Raw genomic sequence first — 27,539 nt, forward strand, 5'->3', positions numbered from 1 at the left:
AGAGTTAAATACACTGCTCTTCTGCTCTGTGTGATGTGATGATCCAGTTTTCCCTGTGAACCAAACCATCTATGAAATTTGAATTAAATCAGATTAAACAAGTACCAAGATGTAGTGTGTAATTTGCCCTCTCCACAAAGCTCAAAATTTTGCAACAAAAGCCATCAACCGAACAAAATAGAAATACGTTAGGCAAAGAATTGTCTTAGATTGGTAAGAATCCAACTTTAACATATCTAAAGAGCACGGGGTTGGAAAAAGCTGTATATGAAGAAGTGTCTGAATTGCTGTGTCACTATGACATTCTAAAAGCAGTGTGGTGCCACAATCAAGACATCTGAGATTTTGAACATGATACCACAGTGCATTTGTGACCACTCAAAATGTCTGCTGTGATCCCAGCCTAACTACAAAGTAATTTTACTGTGGTAGGAGACACAATCTTGAATGATGTGGGTCCCTAATTATGTTTTGCTACATAATTAACTAATTTAATTTTAATTCCATTCAATTAACTTGGGGTCCTTCCCTTCCCTTTAGACCACAGGACTCAGATATGTTGCATAGTGCTGGTTTAGAGAAAATGGCCAGGATTAAACCCAATATTTATCTGTGCATTGTCTACATTAACTTCACAAGACCAAATCATCTCAGGCCCTGTAGCTTCCAGAATTGAATGTAATCTCTTTTTGATCTTGGGAATCTCCTCTGCTTATACCAAGAGCATAACCAGTAGTGAGAGTGAAGTGGTAATTTATTTTCTCAGGTAGAAGGAAACTATTCTGAATCTTGTTTTGCATCTGATGTGATCTTAGTGATATTGTAATAGAGTGTGTACTTGCACATACGTGCACTGGTAGATACCATATTAGCCCTTTGGCTGACCCAAGTGAGAACGTCCTAGTCCATAGTCTACACATTTATGCTGTTTCAAAATCCTGGGCACTCTTTCCCAGAGAAGAAACTGGTTTTAGCTTTTCTAAACTCATTTTTAGAGTTACCAGAGTGGCTGGAATGCAAGGTAGGATAAATTCCTTGTCAGGATGAGACTACTGATTCCACAAAAGATAGAGGTAATTTGTTATGTAGATTAAGTTTAGAGCTAATTGAGAATTGTAGACAATGAGAAAAATCTTGCAGACTTTGATCTTTTGAGCATGCATAATAGAGAGGAGAGAAAGTATGTATATCTTATACAAAGGATATAAAGAAACAAGATAAATCCAAAATGTATTTTTTTAAAGAATTTAATGTACATTTATCTCTATATTTCCCAAATGGTTAGTCCCTTCTTATTCTCCAGATCTCTTTTGGTTGGATGCCAGTCCAAGAAGAAAAGTCATCTCAGGATAGAAAATCAAAAAACACAAAGTGAAAGTTTCCCATCTTTTAAGGCCCACCTGAAAGGGAAACTTGGTCCTGATTGAGTCAACTATTTGAATTTCCTGATTTTTACAGGCTTTTGTTGGTTTGTATTTATGTTGATTAACTTTGTCATTTGCCCTCCTAAATCTTTGGAGATGAGATTTCTCCTCTCCTCAGATACATACTTCAACCATGGCTCTCACATAACATTATCTTGTTGACAGATCTGCTGAATCAAAGTTACAATATATTTAACAGCACACCAATTTGAAGCTCACTTTGTACAAAAGTAGGTTTTTGCTTCATGCTACAAATGAGAAAACAAAATTACATCACATTAAAATAATAGTGAATTGATCTTACATAGAATTATTTATTAATACATAAGTTAAAACAAAGATATTCACAAATAGCTGTATCGTCACTGCATGAATTTCTTTTAACTAAATTCCTTGTTTCAGTGCCTGCTGACTCTAGTCAACTTTTGCAAATATGTACATCGGGAATACTGCATAAACTATGACAAAACTGTATTCATTCTGGGTTGCCTTCTCAGTGAATTAGACAAAGCGATCATGAGAAGTGCGTTTTGCAGTTGGCAGAGATGTGTAAATGGCATGTTACCAGTTAGGATTAGGAAAGGAGGAAGGGCATCATATTTGGAGTCAAGAAGGCCACTATCTCCTACTTGAGCAAGGAGTTGGACTAGAAGACCTCCGTGGTTCCTTCCAGATCTATTATTTTATCTTCTATGAAAATATATCCTATCTCCTGAGTATGCCAGTTCTATTTAGCACAATAGGTTTTCGTTACGTTTCATATAGCTAACAGTGTTTTTGAAAAAGTCAGATATACCATTACGAATCAATGCATCTGAAGAGAAAAAAAAGCTAGGTTTTTTTTAATTTCCTGTTTTCATGATTTACTAGGTAAAAATGAAACCATTGGTTATCTTGCTATATTCTGATTCTAATCCCAAAAATCAATGGGGTGAGTTGAGGTAGTTCATTGATATAAGGCAATAAGCTCACTTTTTCATAAACTGTTTGCAGTTGACATATATTGGATCCTCTGTTGCAGTAGGACTTTGACTGGTATTTGCTGAGCCCTCACCAGGCCAGTTTTTGTATTGATGCTGGTGCTATAAAGGAAAGAAAAAAATAGTAATGAGAAAAAAAATAGCAAAAAGATACTGTCCTTCAAACAGAAACGCTCACAACAGAGGCAAACTTTCCTCCTCAGGCTGCACTTTAAGAGTTAGGATCAAAACAACAGTACACAACCATATTATATTATTGCAGTTGTGGTAGGCATTAAAGAAAAAAACATAAGGTATAGACTAGATTCACATCTATCACTAAACCATAATTTGTTTAACTGAGGTTTATAAAATCCGTAATTAGCTAACACAACATATTAAACCAAAACCAAATCAGTCATATTGTCACATAAGTTGATGCATGACCCCGGCCAAGGAATTTCTTCAGAATTATCTAACCTCCCAATCTACACTATGTACTAAAATAAAGAGTATTCTTTGGCCAGTTGTCTTTCGTTATGAGGAAAGCTGCACTTTACAAGGAAAAAATGTAGAACTCACTGGGTTCAATCTCAGAAGAGTCACAGAGGAGCATCACATCAAAATAAAAGTTGAAAATAGGAACTTTTGATTTGATTTAACCTTAATTCTTATTGTAGAAGTAGATTTTTTTTAAGGCTTAAAATATTATGTGCTAGTAGTTTGCACATATTCCCACTGCGCACCAGGTCTTGTACCTGCCGATGTTACAAATTAAATAAAAATGTATTTTGAAATTAAAATGGCTACAAATGTCATGACATTTCAGCAGTCTCATTCCAGAGCTTTCTGTGTGCGATTTATGGTGAATGTTAAAAATGTGATTTGCCTAGACAGGCAATCACGCAATGGTGTGGGTGTTCCAAAATGCTGCTGATCCATAGCCTGTGTTCAAATATGTTATTAGCAAATATATATGCATACAGTGGTAATCGGGACTGAAATTTCAGTTTCCAAGCAATTCAATGGCATCATAAAATGTAATGTCACATTACTCTGCTACTTAGCAATGGCAGTACCACCAATTCCTGGTTGCTGTTATTAAGCAAATCAATGCAGGCCATTAAGCAAGGATCTCACGTGATCATGATTTTGACTTCCTTCTGGCTTCTCCATTCACTTTATTTGTAGGAAGCTAGCAGGGAAGTTCACAAATCACGATCATGTGAGTGGGAGACACTGTGATGGTAAGAAATGTGGGTCAGTTACCAAGTGACCAAATAGTAATAAATGGGACTACAGGAATGTTACAATGGCTGCAACTGCAAGGACCGATCACTGAATGAGGGTTGTAGCAGGCAAACCATGAAAAGCTAAATATTAGGTACCTACTAGGAATAAAACAGAATCAGCTCAGCTAATGACTATTATGGAGAAACAAGAAAATTCTTAATAGAATATAGGAGTTCTGTGTGGCTTATAGATTCTCAGTTTATAATGCCATTTTAGAAATAAGTAAATAAAGTTTTTGTGCTTTGTGAGCATCTTATATAAATTGCCCTGGGGCAGTTTGAAGTGTGCCAAAGGTTTTCCACTTTGTTGTTCAAACATTTGTTTGTCTTACCAAAGCATTATCCTAAGACATAAGAACAACTGTGTTGGATCAGGCCAAGGCCCACCTTGGTCCATAAGTATCTATAGACATGCTTCCCCCAATGAGTTCCTAGTCAAAGAAGCTGTTGAACCCAAAATGCACAACTAGTTTTCTGACACAAAAATCTATCCTAAAAATGCCCTTTTTTGTCCAGCTACTAGATGTAGTGGAATGAACTAATGAAATTCTCTGAGTCTAGGAAAGAAACGGGATGTTTCCTAAACATGATATATAAGAACCACAAGAATCTTTCAATCTTACCCCCTTAGCAAGGTTATCTCTTCAGAAGACTTTGAGAAAAAAGGGATCTGGAGAACTCTGCCTTAATATGAGCATTAATGTGAGGTCTATTATATACAGATAATCCCCCACGTATGAACGTTTATTTAACAAATTTTCACAAAAACGAATTCATTCAGAAAGGGTACTTACATTAGAAATTCAAAATTGTGACTAAAAAGAGGCCTATGTAGCCATGTGACTTGAATTCACTGTCTGCTGTAGCGGTGGCCATGTTTAGCTCTGTGAGTTGCCTGGGCCGTTAGGGTTATGAAGCAGGCAGGGCTTTTTTTTTGTCCCTGGTCACATGGCCAAACAAGAGTCGAGGCGGTGCCAAGTTTTTCTGTTAGTGCTGGTGGAGAATCTGCTGCTGCCTGAGCTTCAGGACTAGAATTGCTTCTGTAAGTATTTTAATTTTTTGTTGCTGTGCTTGCAAACTGCTTTTCTTTTAAAGTACTGTACTTTGCAAACTATTGTGTTTCTATGTACAGTATTTGTAGAAATGCTAGCCAGCCTCCTCACAAAGCATTCTGTAATGTTGTGTTTACTTGCTTTTATTTTTGAGATTAGCATATATTACTGTAGTTTGTTTTAAATTTAAATTGTCTCTAGAAGTTGTGGGTGCCCTATTACTGAACGCTTTTAAGAAGAGACTGGATAGGAATTTATCAGAAATATCTCTTGTGAGAGCAGTGGGTTAGACTAGATGATGTCAAGGTCCCTTCCATCTCAGTTACTGTTGCAAGCCAACAGTTCTGTAAACCTCACCCCCATCTGCCTCTTAATGCATAGTTGGAGATGCTTAATCTAGTGGCAACAGTTTTTTTAAAAAAAAACAGTCATAGAGTTCTGTAAATCTAAACTCCTCTGAAGAAGCTTCAGCTGCTTAACAACAAATGTTTTTTTTTTAAAAAAAACCATATTGCAAAGAGAGAGCCTGCTGCCTGCTTGGAAGGCAATTTAGTTCCTGAAACCAGAAACGGCTGATAGGCAGCCAGCAGCAGGAGCGGGAAAAGTCTCTCAGTTCAGGCAGCCATCAGAAGAAATAATAAGTCAGATCTTTGCTCCTTTAATGACCCATTTGATTCCATTAATGAATTTTATTTTAAAATTTTGTAAAATTGAGTCTGATTTATTTGACAAATATTTTGACTTATGAGCTTAATGGGCAGGCTCCATTAAATTCGTGCCTCGGGGATTACCCGTACTTATCTAATCCCCTTTCCTTGTGTTAAGCCTGATTAATAAGACTGTGAATCCCCTTAGTCATTGCTACTGTCAGGAGTTTCTCATTGTAATTGGTACAGTTATTTAAAAATATTGTTTCCATATGGTTTGGATCCTTTGGTTTGGAGACTATTTTTTTTTTTAAAAGTCCACCAGCGAAACAATTGCCATCTGCACATACCTGTCTACAAGTAGTTTTGTAGTCTCTCATCTTCTTAATCCTTTTCCTCTTTTTGGTGACACAACAACTAAATGAACAAAAATAATTTTGTGGTTGTTAACTATTAATTCTTTTTATCATTGTTAAACTTAATTTATTTCAGATGGCACAACTAAATCAGGTTGTGTAGGTGAGTAAAATATTACACCAATCAACTTAACTGATATCTTTGACACAATAGTTTCCTTATCCATCCCATCAAGAATGTCAGACTATCCAACAAACAATATTCTTTTCTTTTCTTCTCTTTTTTTTAAAAAAGACTGGAAATCTTATGTGGACTTTTTGTTGAAATAAGAAAAGACTGAATTAAAGATTCGGGGATTAAGAACAGATGAAGAGAATGAGGAAAATATTAAGATGACAATTACTTGATGGAAAGCAGTTTTATTCTTCTTCTCTTTATCTTACTTTCTATCTCTTTTTGTTTGTTTTGTATTCTTTTATTATATTGAAGCATTCTAATAAAAATATACAAGAACAATTTTAGACTCTTAGTGATATTCAGAATAAAAGTCTGAAAGATAAGCCTGGAACAAAAGCCACATTTTTATGTGTTTGCAAAGGTCCATTAACTAACTTGTAATTGAACATTTTCAACCAACGACTGAGGCATGAAAAAAACTTTTTTCCTTGGCAAAAATCAGCAAGATAGTTCCCCTAAATGCTTCTATGCCAACCGTAACAACTTCCAGAAAAGACAACATAGTTATCACTCCTTGTACGGCAATCAGCATGACATTAACTTTAGAAAACATGACAGCATTCAGATTTGGGGGACATAGCATACTGGGTGCATTCTGCTATAGTACAGAATAATATCTTACCTTCTGTATATAAGTATAACCACAATAACCAGGATTAAAAAGGCAGCACTTCCAATAAAAATCATATGCAGCTTAGTAAATAAAGGTGCTACAAAGAAAATACAATAAATATAATCAATAAGAGGAAAAGTTGATTTTCTGAACAATACATCATCAGAAGACATTTCAAATAACGTACGCTCTGTATAAGGAAGTCTCAAATATACGAGAAGAAATGAGAAAGACAAGAAGACCAGAGTATGAATACAGAAGAATGACTTATCTTTTGAAATAATTATAATTATCTTGTAATCAATTTAGAAAGTCAAATTGATCCACAATAGCTGACATTCTGAGCATAAATGGTATCACTCTTACAGCCATGTAGTGCTTATAGAAGAAACTCCATGAGTTAGTCCCTGTATATGAATTCTAAGTAAAAAGAGAAATAATTTGTTGGCATCCAATGCAATGAAAAGATTCAAACTACATTACATTTTGTTGATAAGGCATCATTACATACTTCTTTAGGCAGTTCCTGGCACATGCTCCTATTAGATAATTGGGTTTGATAACCCTAGACCAGTTTTTCTCATTCTTGGCAACTTTAAGGAACCTTGGCTGGGGGATTCTGGGATTGAAGTCTACACATCTTAGTCAAGTTGAGAATACTGTCATAGACCATTACAAGGTAGTAGATCTGTGGAAGCCTGTGGCTCTCTAGATGTAGCTTGAGATTGCTCCTAGCAGTGCTAGTCAGTATGGCCTATTGGAAGGAATGCTTGAAAGTGCAATTCTGTACAGTCCTCAGTTCCTCTTCCACACCTTACAATATAGAGTTACCTTGAGTGAAGGTTTATCAACCACAGATAGCTTTCAAAACATGTTAAGTTTCATTTCAAGAGGCGTGAAAGGAGAGGGGAAATGTTGCCTCCAATGCTGTATCAACGATTTTCACAAAGAAGAAACCCTTCAAGATAGACATCTGAGAACAGGATATTAAGGATGTTCCATTTTTGTATTATTAGCAAATAGTAAAATTTCTGCTTTCTATGTTAAGATAGGCTTTAGATACTATCTCTTAATAAGAACCCCTAGAGAATCTATGACACTTTTTTAAGGATTAGTTTCTTTAAATAAAAAACAGAAAGCCTGCAGGAAGGTAGACTTTATGTTATATCTCATATAAATTCAAATCTCAAAGGCTGAGGATAACAATTTTCTTGAAGAACCTTATCAAATTCATCTTCTAAAAATCCAGGTAAAGCTCATTATTAATTTCCTATACTACTGTCTGAGACATAAAGCTGAAAGACTGTGTTTCCAGCCTATTTCTCAAAGCTATGCATGGGAATAAAGCATGTCATTGGTGTGTGACTTCAAAAGCTGAAAATTCCAACACTCTGTTGGAATACTTCTCAGCATACGAAAATGTGATTTAATGGAGTTGTAACTAATCAGATGGGAATTGATGCTTCTCTCCTTTTCCTCACATAAAATCCTATAGTAGGTTATATTTCCCAATCTTTTTTGAGACTCATTTGCAGCAATGAGTCTCAAAAACAATAAAGTACCGATGATCTGTTTTGCAGAGCTAAATCATGTCCTTCACTTAATCTAGGTAGAAGAATCTAGCAAAATGTTTCTCAAACTTGGTAACTTTGAGATGTGTTAGTTCTTATACATACCAAGGTTGAGATGTCCTGATCCACAGAATCATTTCAGAAGAATGAAGATAGTAAGATGTGAATTTTATTAGGGGTTCTAATAAGAAATCTTAGTCAAATTTAACTGCTGTTAGGGACTTCATATTCCAGCCCCCTCTTGTCTTATTCCAGGACCTTCCTGCCTAAAATTGTACAGTACAGGGTTCTCAAATGACCTCCCAAGATAGGGAACAGTTTGAGATTGGTCCAGGTGCTGATTAATTAAAAAGCACTTTGCTAAGCTGGGTGACATCTTTTCTGTCACACCTCCAGTTTCAAAGAACTTCTTCTGAATTGGCATAGAGGAGGAAGATTGGCTGACTGAACTCACAAAGTTAGTGCTGGGTACTGCCTAACCCTATGCATGTTATCTTCTTCAGAGTCCATCATAACCGAAACCCTGCAATCATTACCTAGAGTTCGCTTAAGTTCAGCAGTCAATAGAAATTTATCAAGGTATCTTCATCAGTATTCTGGGGCATCCAAGATATGGAATGAAGACATGGTGTACAAAAAATGGTTTCAATCTCCCCCGCCCCATCCAAATTCTGCAAAAGAAATGGTCAGCTTTGGCCCAAAGCCAATAAGAAAGTTGCAAACTCAACACAACTTGGGCTACATATCAAGACCATTCAGAGATCTCTGTTATTTGGGTCATGATGAAGTAATCTGGTTTCATGATTTTATAGTCCTTATTTATTTTATTTAACTCAGATTTTTTTTTAAAAAAAATAAGAACAAATAATGTCTGGGTGCTTTTTATTTTTTTGTAGTGACTAATATACAAACAGCAGGAGGGTCTGTTTCTTTTTCTTTTTTCTCAGGATTTCAAGTCAGGCATAAATTTCCACCAGTTTTAATGTATTAGCCCTATCTCCTAGAAACAAGATGGGGAAAGCAGAGACAAATCACCTGTTCTGACATCCCTCAGGGGAGGAAATACTTATTAAGCCTGCCTTGAAGTTTAGTCCTAGAAACATGTAGGTGAGTGATTTCAACCTTCACTGCCCCTCCACTGCAGTTCTGTAGAAGAAACACTGACAGCTTGTCAGTTCCAACACACTCAACCCAAACAAACAGGTAGAGCCACTTGTTAGATATTTCGCTACTAAAAGGTTTGCAACGTTTGCTAAGCACACAAAGTGTAAAAACAGGTCTGTGACAGCAAGAAGCACTGAGCCATGTGGAAGAGAAAGCAAAGGTGTGGGGTGTTTAAGCACCAGGTCCATCTCTGTGTGACTTCCTCCCTTGAGTTTTTCTTGCAAAAGAGGGATGCATCCAGTGACACCACCTTCAAGTATCCCAACTCTTTTCCGGAATCTGGCCCTTCGTTATGTCATTTACTTGGGAACAACAACACTGGAGTTCCTGAACCAACAAAGGCTGCTTTAAAATATTTTTTTAAAAAGGCTGTTAATTGACTTTGCTGCCACACAGTTAGAGGATTAGTACTCATATTATCTGGAACCAGGATCGGCAGCACAGTAGCAACAAAAGTCCTGAAATCCAAGCAGAGAGCAAAGAAACTCCAAAAGAACACTGCTGGCAAACAATGAAATTTATTCCATTAAAGTGATAAATGAGGCATGTGAAAAGTGAAAAAAAGCAACATCTGAGAATAGCTGTGGCTGACGATAAGGAAAAAGTATCAGGGTTGCAATGGAGCAGCCTATGAAAAGAGACATCTGCCTCGATTTTCTGTACCAGCCATTCCATTCTGATTGGGATGCACTCTGATTTTAAAAACAAACAAAATTATATATTTTGTGGCTCAATAAGCAAAAATACTTATGAGGGACTTACAACTTTATTGTTGCTGTCTGCTATTGCTACTAATATTTGAATTGTTACGTTCATATTCACTTGGTTTTCTGCGCAAAGTGTTCTGTACCTTTTCTCAGTCCTTCATCCTGGAAGATGCCATTATTTCCCTTGATTACTTTCTTAGCAATTTTGGCTAGCTAGCTACTTCCCTCTTTTACCAAAATTGCTGGGAAACATGTGGAAGCAAAGATGAGGATTAATACAAAAGGCAAGTGAAAGAAAGCAGAAAAGAGAGGAGAAGATATAGAAGAGTGGAGAAGGACCAGTCCTGTTATGATTTAAGGTCTCTGAGCAAGATACCTGGACCTCAGGTTGAAGTTGCCCATTCAGCTGCAATGGGAGCAACTCTACATGGAAATCAATAGAAGGGCAGCAAAAATAGGGAGATATTCTTGCAAAGACATTTTGTAAGAGAAGAGCTTAAGCTTGTAAGCAGAAAGAAGAGAAGATACATTTTTCTGACAGAATATATTCTTGGGTATGAGCCAGAACTCACACTGAACACTTGCTTTGCAGTGTGTTCAATTTGTGGCATCTGCTGGTAATTGGAAAAGATCACAGCAGTGAAAAACCTCTGTCTGAATATTTTGGAAAATGTGTCCAAGTGCCATCAAAACAATACTCTTTGAATAGGCTGTGATATAAGGTATCTTTGTAAATTCTTTTTTTTTTTTTGCATTAAACAAATTGTTACCTGACCCAGGGGAGCCATGAGAAAACTATTTCTATGAAAAAAAATTAAACATGGATATAACTACTTTGGCCTTTTCTTAATTTGATGTCTAGCATTCAAAAGACAGTGCTCTTCAAATGCAAAAAGGGGATTTTGTGTTTTTCTTTTTAAAGGAGTTTCCATCAGTGTGATTTGTGGGTGTCTTGTTATTCCAGGACATAGATCTGGTTCTTTAGTCTTCATTGCTTAAACTGATGGAAAAGGTTTTTGCAATAGGATGCAGTAATATGTTTGTATTTGATTTGACACCTCTCACCTTTGCAACATTTCCTCCCTAACACTTTTGCAACATTTCCTTTCCTGTCTACTTTTAAACCATTCAGTCAAAGATAATGTGCTTAACTTTTTTCATGCTCTTCATTTTTCAGATATTTACCAGTCACATAACAAGTTAACATATATTTATTTAAAAGCATTGCAAAGGTTTTGCTAACATATTTTTATAGAGGTAGCATTTTATAGTCATTGGGAGTGGGCACATATATTTTAATAATTATAAATAGTAATCCTAGGTTCTTGGGAAGAATTCAATGTGTATGAAGGTCAACCCCAGCTAAAGAACCAGTAGCTGTGACTTTACATTTTTGTGTAAATAATAATAATAATAATAATAATAATAATAATAATAGTAATAATAATAAATTGTTATTGCATTGGAAGATCTGCCAGAAATACCATTTTCCTGCAAGGAAGAACTTGGTGGTCCCATAAAATACAGAAAGTAATAGAAAATGAAGAGATTAAAGTGCTCTGGGACTTTAGACTTCAAACAGGCAGGCACCTGCCACATAACATCCCAGACTTAAAATTGTTGATAAGAAAGACAAAATAAGTCTGGATAGTGTACATGGCAGTACCCAGACACAGCAGAATAGTAGAGAAGGAACTGGAGAAGATAACAAAATACAAAGACCTACAAATAGAAATAGAAAAACAGTGGCAAAGGCAAACAAGGGTAATACCAATAGTCATAGACATCTTGGGTGCAATCCCAAAATAACTTGAGCAACACTTGAACACTATCAGCATTGACAAATTCATCATCATCAGTCAGTTGCAAAAGGCAGCTTTACTTGGAACAGTTTACATCCTGCAACAATACTTTTAAACATCTGTCTCTCCCAGATCCTTGGGAGAGGTGGACAAAAATGTCAAATCCAGTCTGAACATCTGGCTGACTATGTGACAAACCAAAATAAATAATGACAACATCCAGCATAGTGAAGTCAAGAAGATTAGTAGTAAACACATCAGAAAAGTGAAGATCTTAAAGTAAAAACTCAGTGGAGGAAAAACAAGGCAATTAACACCTGGGCTACTCCAGTCATTGGATATACTGCTGGAATAGTGAACAGAAAAATAATGATAATGAATCATGCTAGATTATACTAACCAAGGAAAATTGGTGGGTGTGGAATGTTGCTAGATAGTTAAAGAAGAAAAAAGCACATTGGAAGGATATCTGAAGGACGTGAAGATGCACTGAAACTAGTACCCCATGAAGGCTTATGTAATACCCAAAGACCAAACTGGTCTACAAGAAAGACCAAATGAAGAATAGAAAAGAGACTTAGCAAAGCAAAGTCTTACATGGCCAATGCATTAAAAATACAGCAGGCAAAGCAAAGAGACCTGACAATGTTTAAAAGCAGGGAAATTGAAAAAACAAACAGAGAGACTAATTCTGGCTGCACAAGACCAAGCTGTAAGAACAAACACATACAATGCCAGAACTGGAAAGACAGCTATAGACAGCAAATGCCATCTCTGCAAAGAAGCTGAAGAAAAAGTGAACATCCTAGTTAGGTGCTGCAAAAAGATCACACAGAGTGACTACAAACAACGGCATGACAAAGTAGCAACAGTGGTGCATTGGAAGATCTACAAGAAATACCACTTGCCTACAAGCAAGAACTGGTAGGACCACAAAATAAAAAGTAATAGAAAATGAAGCAGCTAAAGTGCTCTGGGACTTTAGAATTCAAACAGACAATCACATGCCACACAACACTCCAGGCTTAACAACTGTTGGTAAGAAATACAAAAACATTGCTATATATGGAGCAGTGGCATAGAAGAGAAAGAACTGGGGAGAAAATCACAAAATATAAAGAAGGATTGCAAATAGAATGGCTGTAGCAAAAGAAACCAAAGACAGGACCAATAGTAACAGGTGCCTTGGGTGCAGTTCCAAAACATCCACTTGAACACCATCAGAACTGACAAAATCACAATCAGTCAATTGCAAAGTGCAGCTTTACTTGGAACAGTTTACATCCTGCAACAATACCTTTAAAATTATTAAATGACAACATCTCCTGTCTCAGGACCTTGGGAAGGACTCGATAAATGGACAAAAATGCCAAATCCATTCTAAACATCTGGCTGGCTATGTGACTCATCATAATCATAATTATATAATGATAATATAATCGTCATTATATGCCTACCTTTAACTTACCATGGCTATTAATCATCAATTTTATCCAGCCAGTTCCATTTTCTCCGTTCACCTTGTTGTAAGAAAAGCGATACATTCCAAAGTCAGAAGCTGTGACATGCCAAAGTACAATCGAACTTTCAGAGATACAGTCTACACGATTTTGATAATCCGAACCATAGACTGGCATTTCAGAATCCACACACTGGATTATAAAATCTATACAGTCAGGTTGCACTCTTTCCCATGTCACTCGATTCGCTGCTGCATCAGAATTAGACCGATATTCAAAAGTGACGTTTTCTCCTGGTTTAGTAATCAAATGATGAATTGACAAGTTTGAAAATTCAAAAGCCCCTGTTTTGAAAAAAAAAATGATAAAAGTAAGAGAGATAGGGATAATGTCATGCATAATGTATTTATGTTCAAAAATGTTACATGCCTTGTTTTCTTTAGAAGCATTCAAAACATCTGACAAGTTAATTAAAAACAGCAATATAAAGCAGTAAAATAAATACAAGTAACATTTAAAATCACCATTCACAATAGTCTACATATTTATAACATCTATTGATCAGAAAAATAAGAACCAGTTAAATTTCTTGAGTAATGCCAGGATATATCACAGAAAAAAAAAATCTTTTACCTTATACATGAATTGAAATAATTGGAAGTAAATATATCTTGGATGGAAAGTTCTTCCCCAAAATAGGAACAGCCACCAAGCCATACTGTATATTGTTTCCTACTTTGGGCTTTAGAAACTGCTTGATGTATTGTCACTGTAATTTGACTCTTAACAATTTATTACACCTGCTCTTGTCTTTATTTTTTTTCTTTTATATGACATGCTGCTAATGCTTATATTTAATTATAATTACACCAGGCTCCTAATAATTGAGGGGTATAATTTATAAAAGAGAATATTTGTAGCTCAGGATTGAAATGAGGGGTCCTCTGAGCTCTCTGAGCTTGGCTGTTTCCCTGCAGATGTTTCATTCCCCAAGATAGGTAACATCATCAGTGCTAGTAAGGAGTGGGGTTTGCTCTCAGTTTATATTCTGGGGGCTTGCCCTGACTGTGTTGGTGGGGGTGGTCTTAATGGTTCTTTGGTTGGGCTATTTACTGTTGGCTGTTGGGTATAACATATATTAAATAAAAGCAGAAGAAAAATTAAACATTCTGTTTTATTTTCTAAAATGGGGAGAGTTATTACGGGAAAAGATGTTAAATGTGTTTGATCGCTCAGGGTTGTCCATAGGGGATTCAAAAACGTCAAGATGACAACTGCAACTGCAACATTAAAGCACTGCCCTTCTGACTGTTTTGTCCTTTACCTCAAACAGTTCTTAAAACACATTTACCTAGTGTGACTGTAAATCATGTCAAACAGACATTTCGACTTTTAGCAAAACATAAGTGAAGAAAACGTCTAAAAGGATTATTTGAACCCAAGAAAATTGGGTGCTGCTAAGAAAGAGAAGGTTGGTGGATCTAATACAGCTTTCAGCTTTTTTTCCTACCCTTTCTTGCAATTTTTTTATATTTACTGAGTGCAAGAAACAACTCTAGTCACATACTTTTACTATATTCATCTACTCTTTTGTTCTTCATCAGCAGTTAGTTACAATAGAAAAAAAGAATCATGTCAAACCCTTTCACTAATATGAAAGCATGCATATCGTTTTATGGCTACCTTTCACTGAATTGTCTACTTTCAGATTTATGGTTTCTTAAGCTGCAGATTTGCTTTTTGGTTTTCTTTCTGCCATACAACAATCTCATATTTCTATCATTTAATAGTTAGACTGACTTGAGGAGTTGACACATGACACGTAAGCCATAGTTATTTCAAATTACTTTCTACTATCACATAGCAAATATCCATGCATGAAAATTATGGCTATACTGCTCTTTAATTTTCAGTAGGTAGTAGCCTTTTTAAGAATTATTTTCATACTGCCTAATTATGCTTGATGGTTTATTGGCAAACTAAACTAGCAAAATAGTTTCATCAGTTTCCATAATCCTTAGCCAGATTAGCCATTGACTGTGCTCAGTAGCACAATCTGTGACTCAGTAGCCAGACTGGGAAATTCAGAGTTTACATTTTTTGTCAATAAATTTCATGGGCTTATGATTCTTGGTAGGGTCTTAGGGAAACAGAACAGAACAAAGGAAGAAAAATGTGCTCCTAATTATTCCAATGAAGATTGGAATCTTCAGAAAGCTATACTTTCTCCTTTTCAACAAAGAACCCTTAAAAGTGGAGGAAAAGAAATATCATGTTTCTGATGTTGTGCTGTTCCAGATAATCCTGAACTACACTCGTGTTACAATGAATGACAGCCATAGACAGGAGCTAAAAATTGTGTCAAAACTGTAGTCCCAGTTATTGATTTACAATTATCTGATAAATACCAATCTCTTAAAAACAAGAGTCCTTATATCGCACACAAATATGAATACAAACATGTACTTAGAGTATTTATCTAAATTTTATATATTCATCAGAAACAAGTTACTGGTCACAGATTTTTAAAAATCTCAGCCAAATTTTCAAATATTTAGGTTCAGCCTTGATATCAGCTATAAAAGGCAAATGTCTAGTTCCTCATGAATTTCAGAAATTGTACTTCTAATTATATTTTATCCTTGCTGGCATGGAGGACTTTCTAAGCCTGAACCTTCCTAGTCTATTGTTATTATGATTTATTCAGAATTTAAACCGGGGACTCTAAAACAGCCCTCCCTAGCCTGAGTATTCTCTGTCATCCCAGAACTAAATGGCTGTTTGGGGAATATTGAGAATTAAAGTTCACCCCAGGAGGGTATTCTGACTGGGAAGGAACAGCCAGCCATGCAGGCCAGGGAATTCTGGGAATTGAGGTTCACACTTCTTAAAGTTGTCGAGGTTGAGAAATATTGAACTAGAAGTTACAATACTCGAAGTCCCAAGCAAGAGGCAAATTAAAATTTCAGTTGGGACAAAGTTTGTGAATGAGAGGGTGCCAGGAATACAGTCTGCTTCTTTCATGTGCATACAATGGCAGCTCCCCAAAGTAAAGGCTCCTAATAACTGATGGAATAAATTGTAGTGAATGCAATAATCTACAGCATCTACAAAGAAAAGCAGTAATTCCTTTGGTACCATTTTTTTTCTTTAGATAAAATATCAACAGTACCTGTGAAAAGTACATCTCAAGAGCCTTTGACTCATTGTCTAAACCCACCAGCAATGTTTTTAAGTGCAAAATTGTTCATTGCCAAAAAGGAAAAATAATATACTTTTAAGATGACATTTTTGATTGAAGGCGATAGAAAATATTGCAAGTGCCATGAAGGCATAATGCACAATTTTAAAATTATTTTATAAGCAAATGGGTAACTTAAGCAGAGGCATATTTATAGAAAAAAGGAAGAAAGGAAGAAAGAACACTTCTTTTCTAGTTTTTATTTCCACTGTGTTTCAACATCTCCTGCTATGTACAAATGCATAAGAATATTTTTGCTCTGCTAAGAAAAATCCTTTAAACATCAGTTAACAGGGAGGTGAAGTCTCTTGAATCTACAGTAAGTTTCCCTTTGAACCTTCTTTTCACAAATTTATTCTCCCTCCCTTTTTAATGATGTTGCAAAGGAATGTTTTTCCTAGCAAAAAGAAGTCAATTCCATGCAGTGAGGAAATAAGGAGTCATTTTAGAGCATAAAACTAATGGGCAGGTGAACAAGGAATAGGCACTCTATTTTTTTCAAATTTCTCTTTCTCATAAAATAATCTCTTCCTGTTACATGCAAATGTCGTGAGACTCCAAACTGGGGAATGTAGTATGTGCAAAAGAAAGACACTGCTTTATGTTTTGTTCTATGCCACCATTGTAAAATAAAGCACAGTAGCCTGGATTCACGCGTTGAATGAAGTCATAAAGTCATGAAGTCTTCCTCTGTGAGGGAGATGGCTGTATTTAAAATGTGATGAATACATTTAGTTTGCAAACCATGCAGTTCCCAAGACCCACAAAACCAAACCAAAAAAAACGTATTTATTCTTTATGCTATATGTGAACCAGGTCAGAGATGGTGACCATACCTGTAAAGGGACAAGAGTTCTGACAGGTGACGTTTTGCTATTCTGTTCCAAAAATTACACTTATTGTTTGATAGAACTAATGAGTTAAAAGTAACATTGAATATCATCTAATCTAATCCCTGGTCAGTGCAGGAGTTAACCAATTAAGCATTTGACGACAAAGCTAAGATCTTCTTTTTCCTTTGTAGCATCCCAACTTTTAAAATCTCTGTTCCTTCTCCTTTAGAATATATTGACTATCAATGGCTTTGGGTGAGGAATGAGCTGCTTCAAACTCACTGTAACATCATAGAGAAGGTAGGAAAAGTTCACCTGAGGGCATTTTCACTGAAATTTGATTTCCTTTTGACTCCAAAAGCAAATATCCAGAATTTGAATTTATCAGCAGCTTATAAAATGGAAATAAACAGATTTACCTTACCAGATTGAACAACATATATCGTCTTTTCCCAGATCCCATCTGGAAAAGCATGAAAGGAACATCGGTAAAAACCAACATCTTCCTCAGTGGTTTTGCTGAAAATCAAGGTCTTATTGTTTGAGGTAAAATTAGTGACCAGGATTCTGGCCTTATAGCTGCTTTCTATATGTAGATCATAAGGTAGCCTGAAGACCGCAATGCTACTTTTGCTTTGATTCTCTTCCTTCTGCCATTCTATCTGAGAAATAGATGCATTCTTTGGGTAGACACATTCAAGAGCCATGGTCCTGGAGAGTTTCACAATTGAGTCCACATGTTTTCCTTCTGCCGTTAAAGATACATTGCCTAAATAGAACATGTTTACTTGGTTAAACATTTTATTTTGTTAAAAAATATCCATTTAACACATGCTGCACTGATCAAACAAAGTGTTTTCCTCAAACTAAACTCTTTATAGTTGCACAGCAAGCTCAGCAAACCCATCTCCAAAGTTATTACTAATAGCAATATGATGAGGTTATAATATTGGCTACAATTCTCCATTATCCAATTCATTTTGAATATAGTCAGATTCACTAATAAGTAAACATCCATAGGATTGCAACACCAGAAACAAATTGCAGTGGTCTTTTATTGGAATAAATTACTTCGAAACTTCATAGATTCCCAAGACAAGTAAGCAGGCAAAAAACCAACAAGAAAGAAATGTATTGGTTAAGAAATGAGTCTTACTTTGATAGGACTGTAGAAAAGCCATCGCCAAGAACACAAGGCAATTCATCTTCAGCACAGCTAAAAGGACTGAGAGAGCTTCATCTATGCTTTCTGTGTTTCCTGGTCACATGATAGGGAGGATGGTATTTTTATCTGAACTAGCTAGACAAAGGGCTGCATCACTTTGGGGAGCTCTTGTAGTGTAGGAGTGTCTGTAAAGAGACACAGGAAGCTCATTTACACAAGTTGTCATGAATTCCATGACAATCTAGGACACCACAGGCTACTTTCTTACCTTTTAGAACTTCCAATATTACTTCTGTGCTCTAACTTTGTGCTAAGAAAATTGATTGATTGATTGATTGATTGATTGATTACTGCCTGAATTGGTTCTTTGTTTTCTCACAATGTTTTCTCTGTCTCATTAGTAGCACTTTGTTGCTATCTATAAAATTTGCTTTCTGATTATTTCCTTCCTTCCTTCCTTCCTTCCTTCCTTCCTTCCTTCCTTCCTTCCTTCCTTCCTTCCTTTCCTTTTTTTGTTGTGCAAATGAATTTCTTTGCCAGGGATCAATTAAAGCCTCTTCTTAGTTTCCATGTCTATGGAGATTCTCAGTCATCCAAATCATGGTTGTCCTAAAGGTGCTTTTTCAAAGGGCAACTGGACTTTCTTTATGTTTGCTTGAAGACATTTTGCTTCTCATCCAAGAAACTTCTTCAGTTCTGAATGAAGTGAACTGAAGAAGCTTCTTGGATGAGAAGCAAAATGTCTTCAAGCAGAAACAAAGAAAGTCCAGTGGCTTTTTGGAAAAAAGAAAAAGCACCTTTGGGTCCCCTTAGCTTCCATTTCAGTCAAGTAAAAGGTAAATTAATTTAATTGGCCTCGGTTAATTGGGCTGAAGCAATAAAGCCTAAACATATTGTCTTGTTAGGCAGGCAAGGTGGTCACAAAATGTGAGACATAAATATTTGCTCTGTATACACTGATCTTAAAGGAAAAGGCATTATCTTGTGCAAAAACTCCCTTCAAGAGCAAAAGTGGCTGATTCAGAAGTTATTTACAATTACATTTTGATGTTTGTCACAGAAAATAATTTTGCATTGTAAGATATGTAACCCAAGTTTGCTAGTTCTCTGACAATTAGGATGGTTTTAATCAATACCAGTCTTTAATCATAAGTTCTATTTAAGTGAAATGTCTGTTCATTCTTTTTGTCATATTCTTGTGGCTAGATTTAGGCTATCTAGAATTGTGGACTAAGATGAATGTTAAATTGTTAGAATATTGACTGTTATGGGGTGGCTCTAAGACAGGGCTCTTCAAACTTGGCCCTTTTATGACTTGTGGACTTCAACTCCCAGAATTCCTCAGCCAGGCACGCTGGCTGAGGAATTCTGGAAGTTGAAGTCCACAAGTCATAAAAGGGTGAAGTTTGAAGAGCCCTGCTCTAGGACAACTCAGAGCAGTCAGCTTGGTGCGGTCAGCTCACTGTTGTCAGCTTGTCGCCTCTGCCAACTCACCACCAAGTCACCGCAGGACATTTCCACATAGCCAATTCACTGCAGGGACAACTGACTGCAAGTGGCTGTAAGGAGAGCTGGGAAGGCGGGCCCCTAAAGTTATGGAGTTTTTTAGATCTCCCATTCCTTTTGTAGAATTACTAATACATCCCCTTAAAGATAGGAAAGTTCATAGTTATGTCAGCATTCCCTGATAGCTTTTGCTCAGGCAACCAGATCTAGCAGAGAGGGCATTCACCAGGTCTCTGCCATTAAACAATGTCATTTTGTTGGACCCCAGAGTTACGCCTTTTCAGCAATAGCAGCTGCATGTGCAACAGCATTTCCCTGGAAATCTAGATGATCCTTGATAGTCTTTCATTGGGCCAAGTGGATAGATGAGCCCTCCTGTTATCAATATGAGCTTCCTTGATTCATACAATACTGTCAATATGAGAAGGGTTATTCTTTATCCTTGTACACTGGGGTTATACATTGTTGGTTTTTCTCTGTGTTTTTAATCCTTGTAAGCTACCCAGTTGCTTGGGTGATGGATGGCTATGTCAATCACATAAACAAACAAATACTTCCATTTTAATCCAACAGACAAAAGCTGTATATTACATAGCATGTATAGCCCATAAAGTTAGAAGACAATCTTAACAGTATTATAAGAAATGACATTGGTTGAAACATAATTCCTCAGGCTGTATCACCTAGCTGTGAAATGGAGATACTGGGAAACAAGATAAGCATTTCATTGTTCCTGTTGTAAAGTTCCAAGGATGATATACTGAACAGAAATTCCATCATATTTAATTTGAAGTTACTCAGTAAAATGCCACATGAAAGGCTCTACTCAGGACAGCAGCACAATGCGCTTTCCCATATCAGATGTATTATCTAAGGGCTGCAAAGCAGTGTGCCAAGATAAATTACACCTGGCACTATACTGCCATCAGAGGTAGCTGTTTTGATTTAAACTCAGGACAGGATGAGCCAGAAGCAGTAGCAGCACAAGGATATATATGACTGTAACATTTCAGCATTTGGAACTGCAGATTTAATCTGATTGACCTTATTATTGATATTTCATCCTTCTTAATCAGATAACTATTCTGGATTTTAATTTCTCTCTGCAAAGTCTTGACTGAAACTGGCAAAGAGCCCTGACTGGAAACTGCAAAAATTCTGGGGAAGAGGAAAGCCTATGGGATTGACCTCATGTTTTACAGACTTTCAGGACAGCAGGCAATAAAATTGCTATTTGATAAAAACCACAGCTTTGTCTTAAATGAAAAATATTCAACCCGTTCCTACAAAAGACACAGCTCAATACATCAGTTTTGCTGCAATTTTTTTCTCTGAGAACATTAATTTAGCTTGCTTTGTCAAACAAAGAGTTTTTAACAATAACCACCTCATCCTTTTTGGTGTATTGTTTTTCCATCCAAATGACTTTTTTTTTCATTTGGCATTCTAGGATGATGGGGGTTTCATGACTGTCCATGTTTACCAGGTAGCATCAAGGAAGGCTTCATTTGCAAGGGGATTGCTATATAAGCTTGACTCTTCTTCACAGAGTTAAAGGTACTTCAATACAGGAATGATCTTTTCCAGAATATGCGAAAGCAGCAATTAGCATACAAAAAAAAGTAATGAAAGTAATATAATCTTGACAATATTGAAAAAAATACGGAGGCGTTAGCAGGGTATGGTTAAAAAAAATCAAAATGGTGATGATGACATCTTTGTACTCAAGGTTCTGCCTGGCTTGATTGCACCATAGTGGTAACTTTTTTGAACAACTCTAAAGAGATTCTTGAAACCATATTTGAAGTTATACCAAAAGTTCTAATAAACAAGCATGTAGGGCACTGATAAATAGGTTTTCGTGGTATCTGTAGCAAGAAAAGAAATTGAAACGGCAGCCGCAGCAATGTAGTTGAAGCTCTGTCCGTAGGGAGAAGGTAGGGTTTTGATCACATTACCACAACCATCTTGAGTTTTTGTTTTTTTTAAATGTAACTTGTAAATATTTCTTGAACTGTTGACAAAGTTTAAACCAAAGAAAATGTTTTTTTCACATTTGATGGGAATGCGATATAAAAGTTTCAGCTTCGGAGAAGAAAGATTTTGGTGAGCTTAGTGATGGATAACTGAACAACGGTAATGTACCAAAAGAAGGGTGGTGAGATCAGATTGCCCCGGAGGCAAGCAAAAAGGGGGTGCTGTCAAAAATCACCAGGAGATTATCTGAAGAGGGAGTGGTAGCTGTGGTTTGGGTCATTGCTGCCAGAAATCAGTTGTTTGCGATTGGCAGTGTAGTGATGAAGATAGAACCAGTGATATTTCTACGTGTTATGCGCAAAGCAGAGAGTAGAGCCATCCACGTGTCAAATATGCTAAATACACCATTGATAAACAAAACAGTTTTCTCCATAGTTAGATTTACTACCTGTATTTGAGGATCAGAATAAAAAATTCAAATTAAAAAAACTAAACAGATTTCTATTTTTCAAAGACAAATTAATTATTTCCAAATAATGGGATAACCTAGATGATATCTTGATGCATGATACGATAAGATCTGCTCCAGCATTGCTGAGAAAGTTTCTGATAAAATCCATTGCTTTACAATTCAAAGTGGCAAATCATTATTTATAAGACATAAGTATCCATATAAGAGACTCTATTAAAGTTATGCAGTCATAACTGAGTTAAAAAACATACTAATTAAAGAAAACATACTACATGTAAACTTTAAATATAATTAATAATATTGAAAGAGAAATGTTAAATTTTTGACCCCGTTCCTTGCAGAGTGTTGTTGAGTTCATGTAGTCTCATTACTATATGTGTCAGACTTCAGTTAATCTCTGTTAACATAATCCAAATAACTAAGTATCAAAATGGGATTTCAAAAGACTGAGCCATGGTTCTAATTTGAACATTAACAAAGGGATTCTTGAATTTTAATAAATTGGGGATTAAATTGATCTGAAAAGTTTATTTTGAATTTGAGTATAGTACTTCATCAAATAGGCAAATCCAAGATGATCCACAATAGTATACAGGTAGTCTCGATTTACAACAGTTCATTTAATGACCGTCCAAAGTTATAATGGCATGGACCATATGACCATTTTTCAGTTACGACCGTTGAAGCATCCCCATGATCATGTGATCAAAATTCAGATGCTTGGCAACTGGTTCACATTGATGACTGTTGCTGTGTTCCAGGGTCTTCTGATCACCTTTTATGACCTTCGGACAAGCAAAGACAATGAGGAAGCCAGATTCACTTAACAATTGGGTAACTAACTTATCAATTGCAATGATTCACTTAACAACTATGGCAAGAAAGGTCATAAAATGGGCAAAACTCATTAACAAATGTCTCACTTAACAACATAAATTTTGGGCTCAATTAGAAGGTGAGAGTGAAACATGCCCAAAGCCTGCCACTTTTGCATCCAAGTGATGCGTGCTAAATAAGAGTGGGACTTCAAGTGAGCCTTTTTGCTCACCATCCTAACTTTTTCAACTCCACCTCCCACAGGAGGGGGGAGGTCTTGCCACTGCTTTGCCACCAATGCATTCTGACCTAAATGCTGGTATATCTGTTTAATTCCTGCATGGGGAAAAATATAGTAATTTGGCTGACATATGACATGTTGTCTGATGCCTCTGGGTAACGTTTTGCAGCTGATATATTGCCCTTTGCTTTGTTGTAATTGCAACTGACAAATTATCTTTAAATCTATGGTTTTCAGCACACAACCCAAGATGTTACTTGCTGTTTCCACTATGCAAGAAATTTCCTCCACAACCCACAGAATTATAGATCTCTCAAACACAGTGGTTACACTTGCCATTTTTTCCCCCAGCAGCAATTATTATAGAAAATGCCATGTTGCTGTTATCAGTAGGTCATTTTCTCTCATTTATATTTTAAAAATGATTTTCATTCCATTAAAATATCAAACAAGGGTAACCTGAAATTTAGAAGATGGTTCATACCACATATACAACTGTTATCAAGGACATATTATCTTCCAAAGGAATCTATTCACATAATCAACTGGGATTGGTAAACATTAATTGGTGAATTATTAGATGTTAAACATGTTCTAAACTTCCTGTAAAAAGGTATTTGATTGTATTAAGAAATAAAGAGTACAAATTCTTGTTTAAAAAAAAGTAGCTTGACATAAATTCTCTGATACTCTACTGTAGCAAAAATTGACATTTCAGGCATCAATTTTATACAGTCCCAAATAAACATCACCAACATTTGTGGTCTTGCCTATATTTTCTTATAAAACTGTTTCTTAAAACAACTATAACTTATTTTGAACTTTCACTTCAGTGTTTGATTGTGGGGCTATGATTAAGTAGAAATTATTAGATGTAGCAGTCAAATCACTATCAATGAAGGGAGCAAGCAATAAATTAAGCATTTGGTTTAGAAAATGGTCTTTCGTTTAGTCTTTCTTTTCAGTGAAGTACCTTTGTATCAGTTATTCCTTCTTTGAAAAAAATGTTAAAACAAATGAAATATTTGAAAATGATCTAAATTCTACCTTAATGAAATTAAAAGACATACGGATTTTGGAAGTGATGCTTATTGTGCTAGAAAATAAGGATAAAAATAATAATTTTAAAATATTATTGATGTAAAGCAAGGCATTCAATGGTGTGACCTTGAAAGACAGAATGTGATTGGATGAAGAGAACTTGTGTCGTTTCTTTGACCTCTTCTCATCTTCCCAGAGAAGGAAGCAGTAAAAAATGAAGGATCAGCTTACTCAACTTGACATCTTGAGCATGTCAAACAATCTTGCTCTGTTTTTCTATTTTTTTTTAAGAGCAACCTATGTAACAGGCTAAACATGCATTAATATATTTTACATCTCATACTTTTTTCCTGCCACAATTTGTTCATCCTCAAATTCCTCTAGAAACATTTGACTATTGCTGATGTCTCCATAGATCTCCAGCACCCATTCTTATATCTCAAAACTGGGTCATTGCCCTAAAGAGACAGCACTTCTTTCCACATTCGCATTATTAAAACATATTTATTAATACAAGCTCGAACACTGCAAAAATATATATTCACATAATTACAATTTACATAATTAAAATTAGCTACTTCATTACTTTCTTACATCTATCTGTAATATCACAATGCTAGAACAGCATTTCCACGGAAACATTTACTGTACATTCTTCGGATTGACCTATTCTACTATTAAGTCAAAAACTGTGCAAATTTTCCTTTTCTGGGTAGATAATCCAATGCAAGGGATTTAATATGCCATTTTAGTCCTCATGCCTTTTGGAGAAGTCAGTCCAATTGATGTGCCCTTTTTTAACAATGTGTCTGTTAACTGTTGAGAAGCTGTACAAGTGTTTCCAGGCACTTTATGTGATACGTTTCCTCTTGACTTTCTTGTGGCTGTTGAAGACCTAAAAGGGAAATGCATTAGCTTTTAAAATAACAGATAAATGTCTCAATTGAAAAGAGAAATATAAGCCAAACCTCTTCAACTGTCATGTTGTTGTGAATAGTTACAATTCTGATATTCCATTATTTAGTTATATTAAATTAAAATACATTTTTTTCATCAAAATCCGGCAGCTGAGTTTGAACCTGATCTAGGAATGCCTACACTCACTAGCAATGCCTCTCCAGAGTTTCTAACATTGGTTTTCCCAGTTCTATCTCATTATGCTAAAGTTCAAACTGAGGCATCACACCATTCTGCAGGCCTTTCTTGATTATTCAATACATTTAGACAATGTTACAATATATTACATAATACATAGAGCTTTACAAATCTATTTGAATGGGTGAGGAACACATTGGTCTTTAACCAAACAATGTCTCATTTGATATTTCCTTCTATCATTTAGAGAAGGGGTGTCCAAGCTTGGCAACTTTAAGACCTGTGGACTTCAATTCCCAGAGCTGGCTGAAGAATTCTGGGACCTGAAGCCCACAAGTTTTAAAGTTGCCAAGATTGGACACCTCTGATTTAGAGCATGTTGTTTCTAAACATGCAGATTTTATTGTACATAAAATGGCTCATGTTTGAAATCTATTTGTTCTAGAACAGAAGTACTTTTGGCTATCCCAGCAACTAAACATCCCATTATTTGTTCATAGCTTGCAAACTCTTAACTCACTACGGATTTCTATTATATTATACATTTAGTATATAAAACAGGGCACAAATTAACATTTTAAAAAAGTGTTTATTTTTATAGAAAGGATTTAACACATGCTTAATTCTTACATTTTTTTTAAAAAAAATGGGCAATTATCCTATGCCTAGAATTAAGCTTCTCTATGCATGGAAATTCTATTTTCTTCCTTGCACAGGCATTAAATTGAGTTTGTGGACACAGGCTTCTATACAACTCATTATGATTTAATAAGAGTACTGCTTGTGCTAATTATATCAGTTATTATTTTGCTTCACTATATAACTGTTTCACTTTGTAAGTAGCTCGGATATAAATCAAGATAATCCACAATTGGTTCTCTAGAGAAGGCTATACAAGTTGACTTGTGAAATAATTATCTTGATATCCTATTTTTTTTTCTTTTACTGAAATGTTTTATGACTGAGTCAAGAGATGTGAAAATAAATCAAGAGTGTCTCTGAAAATGAAATACTTCTAAAGCATATACACCAACCAAATCATAATGTTCAAGAATATCCATGGGAAACATTATAGATTTCTCTCAATATAAAATACAACGTGCTCATGATACACCTATTTTTTGTTTTTGTTTTAATTATAGACTGTATTTCTCTAAAAGTTTAGTCAATATATTGTAAAGAAAAATCTCATTAAACTATGAAAACATCTGTAATATTCAGCTCCTCAAGTACAATTTAACATTTTTTCCATGAATACTTGGGGGAAAGCTTAATTGGCTTTTTATCTAGTGAATTATCCAAAAATTACTTTCCAGCTGTGCTTATATTAGCCTGGCAATCCCCTTTATTTTTATTGTCTGTCAGATAGGATCCTTACCCACTGGCAAGAACCAGGAAGCAACCATTTTTTGTTGTTATTGTACTTGAATAATAAGTGCAGCTGGATAATCATGATGCTTATCACTAATAAGTGCATTCCACCTACAATTTTCATTTTATTACTAACTTTGAAGAATTGCGAAATTTGTTAGCTAAAACTTTGGGCCTAATGATTGGACTTTCTTGCTTATTCCCCATCCCACTAACATCCTGCCTGTAGGACATTCTAGTGCCATTTTCCCCAAAACATAATTTCCAAATCATATGTATTTCTCTCTATCCCTCTATCCGAGCAAACAGACTTTAAAAAAATAATATCCAGAATTCATAAAAGTTTTTAGAAAGTTATCTTTTCATTTGAGAATATCTCCCAGCCTATCTGACCCCCGTCCCACTCATGAATTCCCAGTGTTGTATTCTTGGGCAAAGTTAAAAATTGAACACATATTTGCATATCAAATGCTATTTGTTTAAGATGGAAATCAAA

General features: G+C 35.6%; 3 protein-coding genes and 1 long non-coding RNA gene across 9 annotated transcripts in view; 2 read left to right on the forward strand and 2 right to left on the reverse strand.

Moving 5' to 3' along the window:
- DOK6 (docking protein 6) overlaps nucleotides 1-27,539 on the forward strand; it is a 224,224-nt gene that overhangs the window by 187,118 nt on the left and 9,567 nt on the right. The gene's annotated exons all lie outside the window — the stretch shown is intronic.
- Nucleotides 969-18,815, reverse strand: CD226 (CD226 molecule). Of its 2 annotated transcripts, XM_039349032.1 has the most exons (7): nucleotides 18,516-18,811; nucleotides 17,784-18,128; nucleotides 13,294-13,629; nucleotides 6,591-6,678; nucleotides 5,725-5,791; nucleotides 2,397-2,506; nucleotides 985-1,672 (listed from the first exon to the last, which is right to left on the reverse strand). In XM_039349032.1, exons 1-7 carry the CDS (start codon nucleotides 18,562-18,564, stop codon nucleotides 1,606-1,608), a joined length of 1,062 nt encoding a protein of 353 aa, XP_039204966.1. In that variant the 5' UTR covers nucleotides 18,565-18,811; the 3' UTR covers nucleotides 985-1,605. The 2 variants fall into 2 exon arrangements, with proteins under 2 accessions (XP_039204968.1, XP_039204966.1); XM_039349034.1 differs by lacking the exon at nucleotides 17,784-18,128 and having other exon boundaries at nucleotides 969-1,672; nucleotides 18,516-18,815.
- LOC120310539 lies at nucleotides 4,471-21,191 on the forward strand. The gene is made up of 4 exons (XR_005557388.1): nucleotides 4,471-4,717; nucleotides 17,589-17,659; nucleotides 17,816-17,905; nucleotides 21,107-21,191. It is a non-coding gene; the product is annotated as an uncharacterized LOC120310539 (long non-coding RNA).
- RTTN (rotatin) overlaps nucleotides 25,062-27,539 on the reverse strand; it is a 102,155-nt gene continuing 99,677 nt past the window's right edge. For all 5 annotated transcript variants that reach the window (XM_039349027.1, XM_039349026.1, XM_039349029.1 and 2 more), the window contains one exon: nucleotides 25,062-25,472. In XM_039349027.1, coding sequence (XP_039204961.1) covers nucleotides 25,390-25,472 — 83 coding nt within the window. In that variant the 3' untranslated portion in view covers nucleotides 25,062-25,389. The remainder of the gene's footprint in view (nucleotides 25,473-27,539) is intronic.

The sequence above is a fragment of the Crotalus tigris genome, unplaced genomic scaffold (genome assembly GCF_016545835.1).
Source record: "Crotalus tigris isolate CLP2741 ecotype Arizona unplaced genomic scaffold, ASM1654583v1 scf7180000018219.524809, whole genome shotgun sequence".
In the NCBI taxonomy this organism is placed as follows: Eukaryota; Metazoa; Chordata; class Lepidosauria; order Squamata; family Viperidae; genus Crotalus; species Crotalus tigris.